The sequence below is a fragment of the Lissotriton helveticus genome, chromosome 5_1, assembly GCF_964261635.1.
Source record: "Lissotriton helveticus chromosome 5_1, aLisHel1.1, whole genome shotgun sequence".
Lineage (NCBI taxonomy): Eukaryota > Metazoa > Chordata > Amphibia > Caudata > Salamandridae > Lissotriton > Lissotriton helveticus.
This window is the reverse complement of record NC_136065.1, coordinates 843,959,597-843,977,413: the sequence shown is the minus strand read 5'-3', so window position 1 is coordinate 843,977,413 and position 17,817 is coordinate 843,959,597. Positions and strand designations below refer to the sequence as shown.

General features: G+C 46.2%; 1 protein-coding gene across 1 annotated transcript in view; it reads left to right on the top strand.

Annotated features, from left to right (window-relative positions):
* FUOM (fucose mutarotase) overlaps window positions 1-10,899 on the top strand; it is a 62,120-nt gene extending 51,221 nt beyond the window's left edge. The window contains exon 6 of the mRNA XM_078643312.1: window positions 10,217-10,899. Coding sequence (XP_078499438.1) covers window positions 10,217-10,283 — 67 coding nt within the window. The 3' untranslated portion in view covers window positions 10,284-10,899. The remainder of the gene's footprint in view (window positions 1-10,216) is intronic.
* Window positions 10,900-17,817: the final 6,918 nt, after the last annotated feature.

The following is a 17,817-nucleotide window of genomic DNA, read 5'->3' as shown; positions in this document are numbered from 1 at the left end:
GTACCGCTTTTGGCCTCCATAAGTGTGGCAGGGTATGCTCAGACGTGAGTCCCTTGCTCACTTTGCCACTGGATTCAAGCAAGCCGGGCTGAAGACGGCTGGAATGCCAGAAACCGGTCCTCGAAGCTTGTTTCCGGTCCAGGGAAGACATGGCTTGGCAGTTCGGGCTGGAATGTTCCCATGAGGCACAGGGTCAGACTGATTTGCATATAGCCATGTCTGAACTGGGGTGGCAGAGTGGGCTAAAGAACGGCGATGGATTAAACTCAGATCTTTTGACTGGGTGTGAGTGTTTGATTGATTCAGATGCTCCGTCCATCACCACCCCCTTTTGTACCGCTTTTGGCCTCCATAAGTGTGGCAGGGTATGCTCAGACGTGAGTCCCTTGCTCACTTTGCCACTGGATTCAAGCAAGCCGGGCTGAAGACGGCTGGAATGCCAGAAACCGGTCCTCGGAAGCTTGTTTCCGGTCCAGGGAAGACATGGCTTGGCAGCTCGGGCTGGACTGTTCCCATGAGGCACAGGGTCAGACTGATTTGCATATAGCCATGTCTGAACTGGGGTGGCAGAGTGGGCTAAAGAACGGCGATGGATTAAACCCAGATCTATTGACTGGGAGTGAGTGTTTGATTGATTCAGATGCTCCGTCCATCACCACCCCCTTTTGTACCGCTTTTGGCCGCCATAAGTGTGGCAGGGTATGCTCAGACGTGAGTCCCTTGCTCACTTTGCCACTGGATTCAAGCAAGCCGGGCTGAAGACGGCTGGAATGCCAGAAACCGGTCCTCGGAAGCTTGTTTCCGGTCCAGGGAAGACATGGCTTGGCAGTTTGGGCCGGACTGTTCCCATGAGGCACAGGGTCAGACTGATTTGCATATAGCCATGTCTGAACTGGGGTGGCAGAGTGGGCTAAAGAACGGTGATGGATTAAACCCAGATCTTTTGACTGGGTGTGAGTGTTTGATTGATTCAGATGCTCCGTCCATCACCACCCCCTTTTGTACCGCTTTTGGCCGCCATAAGTGTGGCAGGGTATGCTCAGACGTGAGTCCCTTGCTCACTTTGCCACTGGATTCAAGCAAGCCGGGCTGAAGACGGCTGGAATGCCAGAAACCGGTCCTCGGAAGCTTGTTTCCGGTCCAGGGAAGACATGGCTTGGCAGTTCGGGCTGGACTGTTCCCATGAGGCACAGGGTCAGACTGATTTGCATATAGCCATGTCTGAACTGGGGTGGCAGAGTGGGCTAAAGAACGGTGATGGATTAAACCCAGATCTTTTGACTGGGTGTGAGTGTTTGATTGATTCAGATGCTCCGTCCATCACCACCCCCTTTTGTACCGCTTTTGGCCGCCATAAGTGTGGCAGGGTATGCTCAGACGTGAGTCCCTTGCTCACTTTGCCACTGGATTCAAGCAAGCTTGGCTGAAGACGGCTGGAATGCCAGAAACTGGTCCTCGGAAGCTTGTTTCCGGTCCAGGGAAGACATGGCTTGGCAGTTCGGGCTGGACTGTTCCCATGAGGCACAGGGTCAGACTGATTTGCATATAGCCATATCTGAACTGGGGTGGCAGAGTGGGCTAAAGAACGGTGATGGATTAAACCCAGATCTTTTGACTGGGTGTGAGTGTTTGATTGATTCAGATGCTCCGTCCATCACCACCCCCTTTTGTACCGCTTTTGGCCGCCATAAGTGTGGCAGGGTATGCTCAGACGTGAGTCCCTTGCTCACTTTGCCACTGGATTCAAGCAAGCCGGGCTGAAGACGGCTGGAATGCCAGAAACCGGTCCTCGGAAGCTTGTTTCCGGTCCAGGGAAGACATGGCTTGGCAGTTCGGGCTGGACTGTTCCCATGAGGCACAGGGTCAGACTGATTTGCATATAGCCATGTCTGAACTGGGGTGGCAGAGTGGGCTAAAGAACGGTGATGGATTAAACCCAGATCTTTTGACTGGGTGTGAGTGTTTGATTGATTCAGATGCTCCGTCCATCACCACCCCCTTTTGTACCGAAGATTGTGCCCCCTACAAGGAAGGGGATGACATCCACAAATGGATGACTGCTCTGGAGAGAGCCTGCATGGTACAGCAGATTCCTCAAGACCAGTGGGCAGCAATCTTATGGTACTCCTTTTCTGAGAAAGGGAGAGATAAGCTCCTCGCAGTTAGTCCTGGGGATGCTAAAAACTACACAGCCCTGAAGAGTGCTCTTATTGATGGGTTTGGCCTAACCACTGAGCAATACAGGTTGTTGTTCAGAGATACCCAAAAAGCTCAGACTCAGGACTGGACTGGTTTTGTTGATTTGGCCACTAAGGCTATGGAGGGTTGGTTGCTGGGAAGTAAAGTCACAGACTATACAGGATTGTACAATCTAATAATGAGAGAACAGATCCTTAACAATTGCCGGAACCAGCTGTTGCATCAACACCTGATTGACTCAGATCTGACCTCTCCCCAAGAATTGGGAAAGAAGGCAGACAAATGGGTCAGAACCAGGGTTAATCAGAAACCCCAGAACCATGGAGGTGATCAGAAAAATGCAGACCAGAAGGGTGGAGATCAGAAACAAAAAGACCAAAAGTCTTCTTCAAGCCCCCTAAAGAGGGGGGGGGGGTGTCCCAAACTGGAAATAAAAAGAAGAAGAATGATGGCCCAAAGAAACCTTGGTGCAATAACTGCACATCAGTTTCACACTGGGGCAGTGAATGCACTAAGAAATGAACAGCCCCTACCACTGCAGCCTCTAAGGCACCTGCACCCCCTAGTACAGTAAGCAGTGGTAGTGCACAACCCAAGGCTTTAGTGGGGATCACCCTGGGTACTGAGATGGAGTCTGGCCTAGTCAGAGTCCCTACTCAGGCAGTTCTGATCTATGATGTGGACATGGCTATGTCCACTACTGTGAGTCCCAATACTTTGGGCAAGTATAGGCAGACGCCTTTGATGAATGAAAAAGTGGTTCAGGCCTACAGGGACACATGTGCCAGTGTCACCATGGTAACACCTAACTTTGTGGACCCTGGACAAATTGTACTGGGTGAAAATGACCTAGTGACCAATGCTAGCAATGCCACTACTACACATAGTGTGGCCGTTGTTAACTTCTCCTGGGGAGGGGTAACTGGCCTCAAAGGAGTTGTGGTGAGTGCAGACCTCCCAGTTGAATGTCTTTTGGGCAATGATCTAGAGGATTCCTTATGGTCAGAAGTGGAGTACAGGACTCATGCAGAGATGCTAGGTATTTCAGCACATGACCTTGCTGTAACCAGGTCCCAGGCCAAGAAGTGCCTACCTGAACCTGTGGTGGATCTTGAAACTATAGACCAACCGCAACCCAAGAGAAAGAGCAAGAGGGTTAAGGCAGTGCCTTCCACCTTGCCCCAGGTTGAGGATCAGCCCTCTCAGGAGGATAATCCTGTGATCCAAGAGGAGACTGTCCTGGAAGAACTTGAACCTGATCAGGTTGAGTTTCTGGGGACAGGGGGGCCCTCAAGGGCAGATCTGGGGCAGGCTCAGTTAACTTGTCCTTCTCTTGAACCCCTCAGACAGCAGGCTGCTGCTGAGGCTGCTGGGAATGCTCAAGGTACCCATAGAGTGTATTGAGATGATGGGCTCCTTTATTCAAAGGCTAGAGACACCAAGCCTGGTGCTACCAGGAGGTTGGTCATACCTCTGCAATTTAGGGGCTTCCTTCTCACCTTGGCCCATGAAATTCCTAAGCAGGACACTTAGGCCAGAACAAGACTTGGGAAAGACTTGGCCCTCACTTTCACTGGCCTCACATGTCAGAGAATACTAAGGAGTTTTGTCGCTCCTGTGACACCTGCCAAGCCAGTGGCAAATCAGGTGGCACCACAAAGCCCCCCCTAATACCACTACCTGTGATGGGGGTACCCTTTGAGAGAGTTGGGATAGACATTGTTGGACCAATGGTTCGCCAAACAGCATCTGGGCACAGATTTATACTGGTGGTAGTGGATCATGCCACCAGGTATCCAGAGGATATTCCCCTGAGGACCACAACAGCTCCTGTTGTGGCAAGGGCCCTACTTGGAGTTTTCTCCAGAGTGGGCTTTCCAAAGGAGGTACTTTCAGACAGAGGTACCAACTTCATGTCTGGATATTTGAAAGCAATGTGGAAAGAGTGTGGAGTGAACTATAAGTTCACCACACCCTACCATCCACAGTGCAATGGGCTTGTTGAAAGGTTCAACAAGACCCTAAAGGGAATGATAAAAGGGTTACCTGAAAAGCTTAGGCGAAGATGGGACATCCCTTTACCCTGCCTGCTCTTTGCTTACAGAGAGGTCCCACAAAAGGGGGTTGGCTACAGCCCTTTTGAGCTTTTGTTTGGACACCCTGTAAGTGGTCCCCTGTGTCTTGTGAAGGAAGGATGGGAGTTACCTCTCAAAAAGCCTAAACTTGATATCGTGGACTATGTACTTGGTCTCCGCTCCAGGATGGCTGAATACATGGAGAAGGCAACCAAAAACCTTGAGGCCAGTCAAGAATTACAGAAAGCTTGGCATGACCAAAAGGCTGTGCTGACTGAGTACCAGCCAGGACAGAAGGTGTGGGTGTTGGAGCCAGTGGCCCCAGCAGCCCTCCAAGACAAATGGTCTGGACCCCACACAATACTTGAGAAAAAGGGAGAGGTCACCTACTTGGTGGACCTTGGCACCCCTAGGAGCCCCCACAGGATGCTCCATGTCAATAGATTGAAAGCATATGTGAACAGGGCAGACATGGGCTTGCTCATGGCAACAGATGGGGACCAGGAGGAAGAGAGTGACCCTCTCCGAGACCTGTTATCCCAAAACCCCGATGATGGTCAGTGGATGGAGTAGCCTTGTCAGGCAGCCTCTCAGACAAGCAGCAATGGGAGTGCAGACAAGTTCTGCAAGCTCACAGACATATGTTTTCTCTAACACCCAGTCAAACTAACTGGTGTACCCATGAATTGGACACTGGTGACAGTCTGCCTGTGAAGAATAAAATCTACAGGCAACCTGACCATGTCAGGGATTGTATAAAGACTGAGGTGCAGAAAATGCTTGACCTTGGAGTGATTGAGCCATCAGAGAGCCCCTTGGCCAGCCCAGTAGTCCTTGTGCCAAAACCTCATACCCAAGATGGAAAGAGAGAAATGAGGTTCTGTGTGGACTATAGAGGTCTCAATGCTGTCACTAGGACAGATGCTCATACCATTCCAAGGGCAGATGAGCTCATTGATAGATTGGCTTCTGCCAAATTTCTGAGCACGTTTGATCTGACAGCTGTCTATTGGCAAATCAGGTTAGCTGAGGAGTCTAAGGCCAACACAGCTTTCTAAACCCCTGGGGGTCATTATCAGTTTGTGGTAATGCCCTTTGGTTTGAAGAATGCACCTGCCACTTTCCAAAGGTTGGTGAACCAAGTCCTTTCTCGGTTGGATGACTTTTGAGCAGCTTATCTAGATGATATTGCTGTCTTCAGCTCCACCTGGGAGGATCACCTGATCCACCTGAAGAAGGTTTTGGAGGCCCTGCAAAAGGCAGGCCTGACTATCAAGGCCACAAAGTGCCAGATAGGGCAGAGTAAGGTTGTGTACCTGGGCCACCTAGTAGGTGGGGGTCAGGTTCAACCATTGGAGAGCCAGATCCAGGCCATACAGGACTGGGCTCCTCCAACTACCCAGACACAAGTCAGAGCCTTCTTGGGCCTGACTGGGTATTACAGGAAACTTGTAAAAAATTATGGGTCCATTGTGACACAATTAAATGATCTGACATCCAAGAAGATGCCTAAAAGGTTCAGTGGACAGGTAACTGTCAAAAGGCATTTGATGACCTGAAGAAGGCCATGTGCTCTGCACCTATCCTAAAGAGTCCTGACTACTCCAAAGAGTTCATTGTCCAAACAGATGCTTCTGAGTTGGGGTGGGAGCTGTGCTTTCACAACTTAATGTAGATGGTCAAGACCAGCCCATTGCTTTCATTAGCAGAAGGCTGACCCCTAGAGAGAAACGTTGGTCAGCCATTGAGAGGGAGGCCTTTGCTGTGGTTTGGGCCCTGAAGAAGTTGAGACCATACTTGTTTGGCACACACTTCAAGATTCAGACAGACCATAAGCCCCTCTTGTGGCTCAATCAGATGAAAGGTGAAAATCCCAAACTGCTCAGGTGGTCCATTTCCCTACAGGGGATGGACGTTACAGTGGAGCACAGACCAGGGACTGACCATGTCAATGCAGATGGTCTCTCCAGGTATTTCCACTTAGAACATGAAGACTTATCTGGTCATGGTTAAGTTTAATGTCCCTGCGTTTGGGGGGGTTGTGTAGGAGAGTAGGGTCTGTTTTCCTATGGTCACCCCAATTTTTGCTTTTTGCTTCACTGGCTTTCGACTTAATGTGGCTGTGGGCCTGCTAATCAGACCCACAGCCTGCTGTTCTCTCTCTAAATTCACATACATGTACTTTAGGTACATCACCAATTGGGTATTGGATTACCTTATGAGCCCCTGTACAGTGTACTATAGGTACCCAGCGCATAGGCGCATCACAGGCCTACCAGGGGCTGCAGCATATCTTTTGCCACCCCTGGTTGGCCATCCAAACAGACACAACTGGCTGATCACTCAGCTGGGGCAAGGTCGTGTAATCACCCCTTGCTTAGATATAGTATACCTATGTCTAAACCTATATCTGGACACATATGCACCTATAAGTCACTCCTATGGCAGGCCTTAACAATCCTGGAGGCAGAGTGCTTGGTTATATGTGAGATGGTGCTCTAGCATGAGCTGAGCCTGTCTGCAGCTTTCGGAACCACTTCCCTATAGCTGTTCCAGGGTATTGCCATACCATATACTCTTAAGTGCATTATAATCCTCGCGGTTATTGCTAACTTTGGTTTGGCTTTATCAAAACATGTTGTGTAAGGTGTCATACACTTTGGAATACTACCCCCTCGCCAGTTCTGGCGACGGAGGTAGCATTCCACCCTTCTAGAGGGAGAAGCCATGTTACTTTACTTAAACACGGTTAAATCTAACCAGAGCCTCAGCATCACAAAATGGATGCTGCTGCCACAGACTCAAGTCTGGCCTCCTCCTGCTGACCGAAACTCCGGCAGGGGAGGCCTGGACAAATGGTATCCTGTCACAGGGAGGTTTTACACCACCCCAGACAGGAGATAGTGGATTGAGGTAGGCAGGGGAGTGAAACTAGACTCTGCCTGGGGGGCACAAGGCTCCTCATGCATAGCCCAGTTCAAACCGGTGCTGGGGCACTCCAGCCCCAGCTCTGGCGCGAAACTGGACAAAGGGAAAGGGACGTAACCACCCCCTTCCTGGGTCCCACCCACAGGAGGGACCTAGCAGGTTATCCAGCCCCTTGATTTGGAATAAAGGTAGGAGCTGTGCCCATAGACTTTAGATAATCCTGACTGAAACTTTGAAACGAAACTCTGGACCCTTCGACATCTCACTCGACGTGGAAGACTGAAGAATCTCCCTTGTGGTCAAGGAGTGACCACCCTGTGCAAACAGGCTCCATCCAGTGCCCAACGGTTTGCTTTGTTGCAGCTCCAGCCGGAGCTTGAGCGACAGAGATCGACAAGAACCGGCATCCCAGACATCCAACCGCCCGATCCACAGCCACAGCAAAGCTGAGACCCGTGGAGGCGACGTGAGACGTGGGACCGGCCATCTTGAAAAGACTGCGAAGTGCTGACCTTACAGCTCCTGAGGCATCCTCGAAGCTGTGCATTGGGGTTTGAGAAGCCCCAGCCCCGAGCAGCGCGGGCACTGAAGATCACCCCTCCACACTCACCGAGTGCTGCTTGGGGCCCTTTTGCATTTTCCTGCTTGACGCGTCTGTCCGTTCACTTGCACGTTGGCTAGTGGCCTCTACGATGACGATTCTTTGAAACTACTCTGCTGGTCTGGTTGCTCCAGACTGGCCCTCGCTCCCCTGAAAAGGAGCAGCACCTCTGACCTTGCTGGTCCGAGTAAGAAGCGATCTTCAATTCCTGCGTGGGTTGCATTTGCCAAGGCCTGTTGACTCAGATTCGGAAGCAGACACCGCTGACCGCGAGAGCCTTCGTGGGACAGCTCGTGATCCACTCCTGGTCATCCTCGATGTACCAGAGTCCACGTGGCAGCGGAGACGAGCTTCTCGACAACCACCTGATTGCGCCCGACATCACCTGGTTCCTTCCTGGTTCCACCCTGGTCACTGGCTAGTGACCCAGACTCTGTCCCCTCTGCTTTCAGGTACTCTACATCTTCGATCCACCCTTGGATCCATCCGGACTCTTCTCTCCTGGCCGCCTGCAGCATCTTCATCTCCAGGCTCCATAGATCTCCACGACGAAACCCGACACACTTAGGCACCTATGCACCCGCTTCCTGTGGGTGATGTAACGATACAACACCGGTGCTCCTGTAGTGGTTTACATCTCTAGTGTCCTACTTTTAAGTGGCTAAGTTCTAGTCCAGTCGGAAGACTTCCAAAGCAGTAACTTTATAACTTTTACGCACCATTGACTTTGCATTGGTGCATGCGTGTGCTTTTAGCACTGCACCCGAATCCGGCGGGCTACTCCCGTCCTAACTACAGTTAGTCCAGTGTAGTCCCAGCGATTCCCAAGGCCCTAAGCCTTACCATTGTTTGTAAAGCGGTTCTTATACCACTTATTTAATATATGGTTTGAGTGGCCACCGGGCCTATCCATAATTGTGCAACTTTTGTATGTTTAACTGTGCTTTTGTTTAAACTCTTGTGTGCCTCTGCCCTCATAAAGAGTACAGAGGATTATTCTAGTAATAAATACATATATTTTTTATAATATATAACTTGTGTGGTGTCCTTTCATTTGATATTACAGGATTACATATGGTAAAACAGCTGGCTTCACATGCCCTCTTGAGTTAAGCCTAAGACTGCTTAGTCCATGCTACCCCCAGGATGGCTTGTCTATAATGTTGACTTTACAACCACCACCATAAGGGTTGTTTGGACTGATACACGGTGATCACTAGAATAGTGAACATCATACATCTGGCCAACTTCTCACACCCTCCTTCCTTTAGTGACTGTCGCTGCTTGTAATATGAACATACAACTGCCTTGCTTACATTCTACTGTCCATGACAAGCAGCATGTACTCCACCCTATAACTTGACTAGAATAGCAGCATCATGCAAGCTGAGGAGCAGAGGGCAAAGATCAGGTTAAGATAAAATGAATAGCTTCCACCCCGCACCCAAATAAATGTACATTGGCCATATGTACTAAGGCTTTTTGTGATAACAGAGCATTCGATTCCCAAAATCGGGACGCTTGCGATTATAAAAATGGCGTTTTGGTATTTAGCAAGTACGAATTGCAATTCGGTAACATTTTACTGGATCACAATTTTGGTTTGCAACTACATACTGAATTTGTATTTGGAAGAGGCATGTTTAGGTTATCTCTTCATAATATTGGAATGGGATAAATTGATGTTTTGCGACTGAAATCCAGTCGAAAAACATTATTATGCTTCCAACTATACAAAGTTAGTGGTAACCCATTCACAAACAGGAAGGGGTCCTCAAGGGATACCTTTCCTTTTTTGAATGTTGACAAAAATACATTTTAAGAGTAGTCGGAGGCCCTTTGATCCACTGCCTTCTCTTAAAAGAAGAATCGTTAAAGTCCCCTCCCCCCACCTCCCGCCTCCAAAATGCATACTGTTCTCTGTTGTGGGAAACATTCCGCAAAAAAATATATATTAATTTAAAAGTAATCACATACATGGTGGTTTTCTGACCATAGCAGGCTACCATAGGTGATGGATGCAAATTGTAGTGGGACCTCATTAATATTCATGATGTAGGTCGAATTGGGACCCACAATTCAGTATTTTGTGAACCAACCTAATCGTGTTTAATCCCACATGCGATATAGACTCTTTGGTTGTGAAACCTCCGCTGAGTTATCTGCAGACCCACAGTGTTGGGGTATTTTCACTGCCAGTGTTGTGTAGCGCTTCGACCCACCACACTGTTTGATGAACATTTCAGCAGCAAAGCTCTGAAATAGTTGTGTACATGTTCTTTTAGCCGCACATGAACAGTTCCAGTCTGACTCACAAGGGACACCTTGGCACTGAGGGAAAGGGACATAGTGGGAGGAAAATATCCCTTCTAAAATACTGCACTAACTTTGAGTGTTTATTGTGTCTTTCCAGAGAAACTGCGCTGTATGGGAATCTCATCCTTAAGAAAGGTGTACTATCCCCAGAGGAGCAGACGTAATGTCGAGGGACTTTACTTTCAAGCACAAAAGTACTACCATCTCTTTCCTGTGGCATACCTGGAGATTTTCACTTGACTTCAAGTTCTAAACGAGAGGCCTCTGGACAACTAATTAGACTACTTTAGCACTCTGGCTTTGGCGGTGTGGAGGAGGTTGTTAAAAGGTACAAATGTATAGAGTGCTGCTAGATTAGTCTTATTTTCGCAGGTTTTCTAAAGCTTACCAAAACCGGTTGAGGCTGTGAACAAACGCCTCCAGAGCAGTTTTTATGTTTTTGTCCAACCTAAAGTTTAATCGGTGTTTTCAAAATGTGAAATAAAAATCTCCATTAAATAAGATGCACCTATTTGCAACAAATGCATTGAATGTTTTCACTGAATAATATGTTTGCAGGTTAACTTAGTGTTTATATCTGCTGCAAACATGATTGTGAAATCTGGCTATCATCATTTCAGATCCGAGCTGGGCAGATTCCACTTCTGAACCCCCAGGATTATCAGAATGTGTGTTATTGGGTATTAACACTGTGATAATAACACTATTTGTAAAGCGACAATGCACTTTTGTACTGTTCTATATACAAGGTTCATTTTATTAAACAATGATTAGAGAGAATTGGCATCTTTCTTTTATCATTGCTTTGTGCTTAACCCAGATGGACCATACTGCGAACCAGTGTGGTGATGTCAGCACCTAACAAGCTGCCTTCTGAATCCAGAAGGGAGATTGATGCACAGATGAATCGAAAGCTGCAAAACTATTTGTACAGACAAAATACTATGGCCCAGATGCATCAAGCTAAAAACCGCTCCCAAAGGGACAGATTCTCAAAATCTGCCCTTTTGCGACCGGTATTTTTGCATTTGGGATGCATCATCCCAAATGCAAAAATCGCAATTTAAGAAATCACAAAATTGTGATTACTTAAATTGCTATTGCATTTAAGGAATTTCAAATTGAGATTCTTTAAATGCAATGCATTAAAGTACAAAAATTAGCGATTTCGCTAATAGGGGGAGCAAATTACCATGAAGTTGAACTTCATGGTAATTTGCAAAAACTTTGAAAAATGCACTAAGGTGCATTTTTCAAAGTTCCATTTTACACACAAACATGCCCTTAGGGCATGTGTGTGTGCAAGATGTACCCATATGCAGATTTCAGGGGTGCAACAGGGTGTCCTTTTGACACCCTGGCACCCTTGAAATTACAATCTCAATTTGCGATTCTCTAATTGAGAATCGCAAATTGAGAATGTCTTCCCATTCATTCCTATGGGCCTCTAGGCCCATAGGAATGAATGGGAAGGTATTCCTTAATTGCGACTCGCAATTTGCGAGTCGCAATTAAGGAATTTTAAGAAATCGCTATTTTTTAAGCGACTTCTTAATGCATAGCATTTTGCTATTCCTTATTAGCGAATCCTTATTTTTCGCTAATAAGGAATCGCAAAATGGATGCTTGATGCATCTAGGGGTTATTCTCTTGGACGAATATTAAGTGACCAAATCAAATGCTGCTTGGAACAATGTCAGTTCATTAGATAATTAATGACTTATCTGATATGATCTGTTATATGATATATTATGATGCATGGACAGAGCTTGTAAAGTAGTTTTGACTTGTGATCCTGCTGAGTACTTTAAGTCAGCGACTGTCTTTTTTTTAATTATATATGCTTGTAATGCATTTATATACCCAAAATATTCCAGATCCGTTTTCACTAGGTTAAGAAAAAGTTTTAAGCTGAATAGTGTTAGGGTCAGGTGGTGTGATATGTGATAACCTTTTTATTTGCACTGCTTTCGGAAGGTATAACAGGCAGGAATGCAGACACCAGGAACACGCTGAAGGCCAAGTCTGCTTTTCCTGCCTCTGTTTTTACCGGCTGAAATGTCAGATGTGCTCTCATTCTTTTCTCGCGCCTATACTTTGTTGATGGTTTGATCTACAGCTGAATTGCTAATATTTTTTTTTTCTTCTTTTTTTTTGTCCTCATACGCCACTTCCCACCCCTTCTTATCTTGTAGCGCCCTTAGGTGGTTTTCAACTCAACTATGAGAGGTTGTTTCCTACTGCTTATACTGCAGGTTTATAGGCTTAAGAGGATTGGGAGTACCACAGCCATACCTGGTGTAGTAAAGCATATAGACTACATTGACCTCCAAGAGTATCCAAAGTGACTTAATCATCGGACCGTTATTTTTCTCACATCATTAAAGTCAGAGAACATTGGACTCCCATTTCCCTCACCCATAGTGATTTAACAATAAATTCCAAAACTGGTGCTTCCTGTTATTTTGACCGGCCATGTCTAACTTAGCTATGGCTCTCATAGCTCTAATCCACATTAGGTCTGTCGGAGGCTCTGGCGATACCCATAGTTTACATATTTCTCTTCGAGCAATCAAAATGGCATAAAAAAACAACTTAGAATTATCATCAAGGGCCTTACCTTGTGTGTCCAATCTGCCCGAGATGATCTGTTCAGGGCTTACCGTAATATTTAGCTCCATCATTTTTGATAACGTTATACTTACAGCTGCCCAAAAATCTTGAATCTCTGGGCATGTCACAAACATATGAATGTCATCTTCATTTGGACTTTTGCACTTAGGGTATAAAACCATGCCCCCATCTTTGAATTTAGAGAGCTTCTTTGGGGTCCAGTATGCCCTGTGGAGAGTGAACAAGTGATTCCTCCTTAAATTTGCAGGTTTTACCACTTTGTAAAGAATCAACATATCTACTTGCCATTGTTCTTCTGTTGCGATCCTCGGCAAGCACTCTCCCCACAGGACCTCTGGTAGTTGAAAAGGGCCATCCTCCATTTCGACTATTTCCCAATACCACGTTGCAACTTCTTTTTTTATCCGAATGTTTGAAACCAGCTTCTCTTCGAACTCGTTGTGTCGTCCAATTAACTTTTCCTTACCTACCGCCCAGCTTTGTATCTGAAAATACTTAAATTTTGCAAAGTTACGACCCCAAAGTTGCTCGCACACCGCCCACGGTAACAAAACTCCTTCGCAAAACATCTCGCCCCAGACCTGTGGGCCCTCTGTTTTTAATGCCCTAGCTAATACATCTTGCGTCCAACTTGGAGCCCCCGGAGCCTCCCAGATTGGTGCAGCCGCGCTGAAATATGGAATTTTTGTCGCTCGCCTGATACGGTACCAGACCGTAGCTAAGTCTCTTAAGACCTTCAGTCTAACTTTTTTAAAGTACTTTGGGTCTGCAAATTTATACAAGAAACCCCGCAAGTGGCACTTTTCTACTTTCAACATAGCAGCAAACAGGTCCCCTATTGCTGAATTGTTGGGGATTCCGAGGAGCATTCTACAGTTTTTAAGCAGAAAAGCCCAAGAATGGATTTGAAGATCTGGAGCTGCTAAACCTCCCTTAGCATATTTTCTCCGATTTTTTTTCCAAGATAACCTTGACCTCTTGGAGCCCCAGATAAATGAACCAATTTCGCTCTGTAGTTTAGCTACCCCCTCTTTCTCAAACATAAGAGGAATAGAATCAAATAAAAAGGTCAACTTAGGAAGCACCATCATCTTAACTAAATTTACCCGACCAATCATAGTTAGTGGTATTGAGCTCCAGTTTCTCAATAGTACGGTAATGTCTTTCCTTGTTTTAGCCAGATTTACCAATGCTAATTGTTTTATATCTTGAGTGATTTGTATCCCCAGATATCTGATCTGTTTTTTTGAGATTCCAGGCTCCACCGCCATGTTCCAAGCCATAATTTCAGTTTTATCGGAGTTTAATTGATATCCTGAGACTTCTCCAAACTTCTTTGTAATGCTTTCAATTCGACCAGTGATTTTGTCAAGTTCGATGTTAAAACTACAATGTCGTCCGCATATAACCCTATCTTCCTTGACCAGCCCTGGAACGTAAACGCAGGAATATTCTCTGTCTCTCTTATTTTGCAGACCAATGGTTCAATATAAAGGTCAAATAAAAGTGGGGACAGGGGGCCCCCCTGCCTGGTTCCTCGCATAATCCTGATGGCTTTTGTAAGAACTCCATTAACCAAAATCTTGGAGTTTGGCGTGTGATATAATCGTGCCATAATTTGAAGAAAGTTTTCCCCTAGCTGAAGATGCTCTATTAAAATTTTCAAAAACTCCCAATTTACACGATCAAAAGCTTTGGCAGCATCTAAAGCCACCACCGCCAGAGGAAGCTTTTGTTCGACAGCAACATCTATGCTGCCTATCAGGGAAAACGTTAGTTCATTTAGGTGCCTGCCTTTCACAAATCCTTTTTGGTCTTCGTGGATAAAATACGGAATCACTTTGCCCAGCCTATCTGCCAGAATCTTGGCAATCAACTTATAATCACAATTTAAAAGTGAAATAGGTCTGTATGAATCCATGTATTTCGGAGATTTGCCAGCTTTAGGTATAACAATTATGTTTGCCTGGTCCCACGATGCAGGAATCTCCCTTTTTTCAGAAAACACCTCATTGAACACCTTTGTTAGTAATGGTGCCAACCCCTGTATCAAACTCTTATAGACTTCTACAGGAAGACCATCGGGGCCAGGTGCTTTGCCTTTTTTTGCCTGCCTGATACCTTCCTCTACCTCTGCCTGCCTGATCTCTCTGTTCAAAACTCTTCGGTGTTCTTCCGTAGAGGGCTTTAAAACTCTAACCCACTCCTCCATCTCCTGCCTGTCCGGATGCAAATCTTCCCTATACACTTCCTCAAAGTGATTATAAAATGCTTCCACAATCTCATTTGTGTTTGAGGCTAATTTTTCTTCTACACCAACCTTGATCTCTTTTATCATGTTTCTAACCCGATCTTTCCTAACCTTCCATGCTAGAAGTTTGCCTGGATTTTCCCCATATTCGAAGTGATCCTGCCTAGAAGCCTCCCATCTCTCCTTCACCCTTTTATTAATCACAGCAGTGAGTTGTTCCTTTAACCCTTCCAGCTCTTGGAGAGTCTCCTCCTTAGGAGCTACCCCCGAATTTATAATAATGGTTTCATGCTTTCGGATTTCCTGTTCCAAACTCCGTACTTCCTGGTAATATACTCTCCTTCTCTTAGCCCCCAGAGTTCCCAGTCGCCCCCGGAGGAAAGCCTTAGTGGCCTCCCATACAATGTCCAATCCAGTTGAACCTATATTCTGTTCAATAATTACCTCAGGCTCCTGTTGAAGGGACTGCATTGCTTCCTGATCATACAGAACTGTACGGTCTAGCCTCCAGACTGAATCCAAGTCGCAGCTCCCAATTTCCAGCTCTAGGGACACCGCTGAATGATCTGACAGATGAACCCTATATGTACAGCCTCTTTTACTTTATCCGTTATTCTTGCATCTAATGAAAAGATGTCTATTCAAGATCTGTGACTATATTTTTTATTGTAATATGTATATCCAGGCCTAGTCCCGGCCAGCCTCCTCCAGATATCACATAACCCAAACTGCTCTATTAGATTCTTTACACTGGCCGCCATTTTGCAATTTCCCAAAGCTCTACTGTTCGCAGATCTATCAAGCTTGACGTCTAATACTGTATTAAAGTCCCCTGCAAGAACTATGTAACCTGACAACCCAGTCATCTCTTTTGTTAATTCTAGCAACGGGGTGACATCATCCTGATTGGGGCCATAATATCCAGTAATATTATATAATGATCCCGCTATCCTTAAGGTCACGATCAACCACCGGCCTTTCTCATCCGCTATGCTGCTCTCTACCTGGCAATCTAACCCATTTCTAATTATCACCAGTATTCGTCTAGTAACCCTTGTTTGTGGTGAACTATAAAAGTGCCTTATCCACCGAAGTCGACCCAGAAATTGTTTGTACTCCTCCTCGGTTAAGTGAGTCTCTTGAAGGATCATTATGTTTGCTGAAGTGTCTCTTAAGTATTTCAAGATCCTGTCTCTTCTCGCTTTTACCCTCTACCATCATATATTGATCTCAAATTTCTTACCCTCCAGGTGGTCCCTAGCACATGAGAACATTTTTGTTTTTCACCCCCCCTTCTACCTATCCCACCCCCCCACATCTATACCCTAACTGTCCCTCCCCACCCCTCCGCCCCCCCCCCCCTCCCTGGGAGAACCCTTCCAGCTTCCTAAGGCCCAAACCTAGGCCCTTTGAGTGCCGGTCACCAGCAGACGTGCTACCCAAGCTTCTATACATAACCCATTTTTTTAAATTTTTTATTCTGTTTACAGATTACGCAACCCATAAGTTCAACCTACATCAGTTAACTATGCACCGCCACCTTGACAGTGCTCCAGAAAGCTATCCACATCATCCACAAATCTAAAGGAGTACATTTTATTATTCCACATAACTTTTAAGAAGGCTGGGAATTTTAACTGCACCGTCGCCCCCAGTTTCCTTAGGGGCTCAATTCGCTTCCCCAGCTCCCACTGCCTATTTGCGGTAACTACCGACAGATCGGATCTGATCTCAATTTTTGCTTCCCCCGCCATAAGGGAGCCCTTCTTCAATGCCATGGCAAGGATCTTTACTTTTAGGCTATAAGTGAGAAAGTTAATCAAGACCCTTCTGGGCTTAGACCGATTTGGCTTCAGTCTAAAGGGATCGCGATGAATCCTCTGTATATCAGCAGCAATCTCCTCTTCAGACTCTTCTATCTGCAGCTCAGATTTTAATAAATGAACCACAAAACCTTTTAAATCCTCTCCCTCTTTTCCCTCTGGAAGCTTCAAAACTTTCAGGTTGTTTCTTCGCTGCATGTTTTCCAGCCTCTCTAACCGGTCCTCGTAGACTCTCTCTCTACATTTAACCTCTTCGAGCTCCTTACAGTTATCTTCCACTGCCGCCTGCATCTCCTTAACCTCCTGTTCAAGTTTTCCTGTCCGTATATTTAACTCGTCAAACTTAGCCTCCAATAGACCCACTGCCTCCCTAATGCCATCCTGCTTGATTTTAGATTCTTCAAACCCCCGATGAACATCTAAATCTAATTTTCTAAGGAGGGCTATAACCATACTGTCTGAGTGGATCACTCCATCTCCTAAAGCAGCACCCTCCTCTTCGATCCCATCAATCTTACCCCCAGTCTCATCAACTCTCGCTTCCATATGTTTTTCTGATTCTATCGGGCTTTTAAATGGGCCCCCTTCTATTGAAGTTGCCGACAGACTGCCAACCTCCATCTCTCCTGCTTCTGCGTCTGGAGCCTCCTCCACCTCCAAAATTTTATAGCGATTCGGGCTCAAGTGTTCCGCCCAGTTCTCAGTTGCTAACTCTCCTTGCTCACCTCCTCTGGCAAGAACCAATGTCTTGGGAACAGGTTTAAAATAAGAATTTAGAGACGGGTTAATAGAGATTTTTTTCCCGAGGATTCCTGACCTGCTTGTTTGTGTTTTTTTTTTAATTTAAGTTCAGCTTGTAAGAAGTTTTACTCTTCTGCTGTGTATTGTGAGGGCTCCACCCCCCCCCCTACAGGCTTCCCTGTGCTCCTCAGTGCGTAACCGGAGTTAGATTTTTGTGGGCTTTTTCCTTTCTCCTTCGGCCATGTACCC